The sequence below is a fragment of the Nomascus leucogenys genome, chromosome 10, assembly GCF_006542625.1.
Source record: "Nomascus leucogenys isolate Asia chromosome 10, Asia_NLE_v1, whole genome shotgun sequence".
Lineage (NCBI taxonomy): Eukaryota > Metazoa > Chordata > Mammalia > Primates > Hylobatidae > Nomascus > Nomascus leucogenys.
In genome coordinates, this window is record NC_044390.1 from 45,300,941 (window position 1) to 45,305,026 (window position 4,086).

General features: G+C 42.9%; 1 protein-coding gene across 1 annotated transcript; it reads right to left on the reverse strand.

The window, feature by feature from the left end:
• Nucleotides 1-2,305: 2,305 nt before the first annotated feature.
• On the reverse strand, nucleotides 2,306-3,823 carry LOC100581202. The gene is given in 3 exon segments (XM_012499988.2): nucleotides 2,306-3,154; nucleotides 3,157-3,449; nucleotides 3,762-3,823. Coding segments are annotated over 3 exon segments (465 nt in total). The 3' UTR covers nucleotides 2,306-3,044.
• Nucleotides 3,824-4,086: the final 263 nt, after the last annotated feature.

Here is a 4,086-nt window from a genome sequence, read left to right on the forward strand (position 1 = left end):
ACATAGACCACAGCATTTGCATGGACTGTTAAGAGTGTTATTCACAGCTTCTGGCAGAGGAGCTGGGTGCTTCCCTGCATCCAAGACGGCATGCTTACAATGAAGGAACCCCTGCCTTCATCACCTGTGCATGAGAGAGACCTGTTACAGCCCCCGGGGGGTGGGGTGAAGCCAGGTAGGAAAATGCATCAGGGCGGAGGGGGGTTGCAAAAACATCTGTCAACCCTGCTGCTTAGTAGCACTGTTCCCTGAATCTGTGGAGGGAGGTAGTGTTATGGAAACAGGAATTCCAGGGCCTCTCAACTGTATTCATATTCTGAGTTTCCTCCTTCCATTGCCAATGAACTAGAAAAAAAAACGTGTTACTAAGATTTTAAAAATTAAGACATAATTAACATAGGATGCATGCACAGCTCTTAGGTGTATAGTTTCATGCATAACATTCATGCGAACATCAGCCTTATCAAGCTCTATGAGTTTTCCATGACCCCGGAATGTTCCCTCATGCCTCTTTTTGGGGAGATTCTCTCCAGAAGCAAGCGTGCTCTGTTCTGATTTCTGTCACCACAGCTTAGCCTTCCCTGCTCTGCAACTCCATATGCATTAGATCCTACAGCGTAGACTCTTTGGAAGCTGGCTTATATGGCTCAACCCACTGTTTTGAGACTCATACGTGGTATTGTGTGTATTCGTGGCTTATTTTTTATCACTGAGTAATAGACATTCTACAGTTAGACCACATCTGGTTAAGCCATTCACATTTTGATGGACATGGAAAAAGAAAATTTAGAAGACTCTAGAAAGGGGGAGGGAGAAAAACATATTTTGAGTCAGAATTAATACATTCATTCCACGGATGTTTGTGAAGTGTCAGTGCTCTGCTAGAGCTCGTGCTCGGCACTGTGAGTGCAGCTGTGAAGGGGACAGTCAGGCACCGGGGCTCATGCACTTGGACCTAGGAGGAGATGCAGATTATGAACAAGTAAACAGACACACGGCCAAGATGATTTTAGATTGTGACAAGTTCTCTGAAGCCAATTCTCTCATGAAAAATAAACCAAAAATTACGTTTTTAGGACCGATACTTTGGTAGAGTAGATTTTTTTCTTTTTTTGAGGCAGAGTCTTGCTGTTGCTCAGGCTGGAGTGCAGTGGCGCGATCTCGGCTCACTGCAGGCTCCGCCCCCCAGGGTTCACGCCATTCTCCTGCCTCAGCCTCCCGAGTAGCTGGGACTACAGGCGCCCACCACCTCGCCTGGCTAATTTTTTGTATTTTTAGTAGAGACGGGGTTTCACCATGTTAGCCAGGATGGTCTCGATCTGCTGACCTTGTGATCCACCCGCCTCGGCCTCCCAAAGTGCTGGGATTACAGGCGTGAGCCACCGCGCCTGGCCAGAGTAGATTTTTAAAAAAATAAAATTGCTATTAAGATCATGAATATGATAAAAATTTGCATCAATTTGTGATTTTTCTGCCGTAAACATCCTTATTAACCAGTGAGTCCAGGGTAAAGTGTGAAATCTGCATCTCACATTGACTCTTTCTTCCTTGCCGTGTGTTTTCCTAAGTCTCTTTCCTCTTAGCTTATTACCTCTTGGTATTACAGATACATTTGCAGTTGTTCAATGGAGATTTCATAAAAAATAAGAATCCTGGTTCAAAGAAAGAAAACTAAGAAGCATGCTGTGGGATTTGAATTATTTCTTGCTAAAACAACCACCACCCTCTCTCTATGCAAGATTCTTGAAACAAATATTTTCAAAGAAAGCGATTTCCCTCCTTTCACCATGGGCCGTCTCTGTAAAGCCGGCATTGTTCAGACAGAGGAAGAAGGAGGCACAGGGAAATACTTTAGCATTCTATAATAAAGTAGTTCATGGCACAATTAAAATGATGTAGTAGAACAGTAACATGATATGCTGAATTTAAATAACTGAAGCTGATTAAGGAGGACGTCAGAATTAAATGCTTGATGGAATTGACATAACAGATCCAAGATGGCCTCTCCATGTTTCAGCGGAGAGACGGTGCCAACCATTGATATTTTCCAAGCAAATTTGTTGATAGATAAAACATTTTTATAGACTTTCCATTATTCCTTGTAGCCATCAGCTTTTAATTTTCTCTTTCTAGTTAATATACTTGTGTATAATTTAAACAGAAAACTGTTCTGTTTCATCATAAAAGATTTGCCTGTTACTTTGGGTGTGTAAATCAAGTGGACAGCACAACATTCTTGAACTTGTTTTTTAAGGCATTTGTTGACAACAACAGAAAGGAAGATCACAGACACCGCCAATAAGCGTGGACATCAATTATTTTTTAATTGTATAGGAGTACAGTACACTAATTAAAACTAGTATATCTTGCAATGCCAAAGGCAAAATTAATTATTAATTTTTATTAATATTCAGAAGTAGCACAAGGAATGCATTAATAAAGATTTGGTGGTTGTGACTGAGATCTTGTTTAGCTTTATATTTTAGAAAAAAAAAAAGGTTTTCTGGCTCGATCTGAATAAAAAGAAGCTGGCACCGAAGGGATGATCTTTATTGAAATGGAATATGCTCACCAGAGTGGGTATTTAGTGACAGAAGATGAGATGTGGAAGGAGATTATGTGAAAACCCCAAATGCTTGTCTATAATGGTTTGACTTGACAACTCTACAATCACCTGCAAAATTGTTGTTGTTACCTTAGATACTTTTGGTTATTAAATTGAGTATTTTAGTTAAGCCATCTTGAGTTGACATTTAATAATTCATTTACGAGCTGTGCACAGAATATTATCCAGCTCACCAAATCCAAGATGAACAAAATTAGTTTTGTGCACTAAAAAGATTTTGACAAGACTCTCTCCTCCTCTCCTCACTCTCCCCTCCTTATCGTCTCCTGTTCTCCTCCTCTTCTCCCTCTCCCTTCTTGGCCTCTCCTCCTCTCACAATTAGAAGCAAGTCTGTAAGACTTTCTTGTCCTACAGGGCAAAGACGGAAGCACATTTACAGTTTTTAGGCTAGGGTCTTTAAGCCCATCTAGGCACAGTCCTAAAACCGTGTAGGATGTAGATAGGTCATTAATCTGTGCTTGCTTTTCTGCAACTGATGGCCTCTCATTTTAAGCAGCCCTGATTTTAGATCTTTCATGTCCACTTCCTGAGAAACAATTTTGCCTTTGTAAAGTCTGCACCAGTAAAATCCTTCAGTGACACCCAAAATGTCGACACAGCCAGCGGGAGGGCTGCGTGGACATGTGGGCTGGTCAGCCGCAGGCTCTGATATCCCGGAACACATGTCCATCCACCCGGGTGGGCGGCGGTAGAGCCATCAGACCCACAGCCTCCTTCGCCTACCATGTGGGGAATGCTATGCCTCACACAGCTCAATCCTGCATGTTCGCGAATCTTCAGGGGTGAAAAGGAGAGGAACAGAGCATTCACAGCTACAATGAAGCTACAAGCAGTTGTAGGCAAAACTGTATGGTACAGCATATGCACAGTGCATGCCTTCCCTTCACACCTCGGAAGGCAGCAGGACTCCCTGGCAAGCGCAAGCTGTCACCATTCCCTTGGGAAGGCAGCTCTCTGAAGAATACTTCTTCCACCTGATGGTCCACCTTCCAGAATGCAGCTCCTGGGAAACAGCATCAGGCCAGTCTGGGAAGGCATGTGTTTCCTCAGATGTGTTGGAACATTTCCTCTGAAAAATAGGAGGAAAAGTGGATCTGATGTCATACTGGCAACCTCTCTGGTGGGACTCACATGCCTGAGGGTAAAGGTGGCCATGCAGTCAGAATCAGCATTGACTCCAGATAAATGCATGGCCATGGTGGCTCATTTCTCCCCATCAGAGTTTAGACAGGGGTGAAGGAGGCTGGCTTCAACACACCATGGCGTGTGATGCACCAGCAGCCTTCAGGTGATGTTGAAGATAGCCAGGTGATCTCTGACTCCTAGGACTTTAAATACTTAGCAGCTCATATCAAGAGAGGTTACTGTCTTGCCTTGGTTATTTTTTTTTAATTATTCCTCCAAAATCACATAGATAAATACTGCAAAGTATGCCAGCCATTAGTGAGACATTATGATGA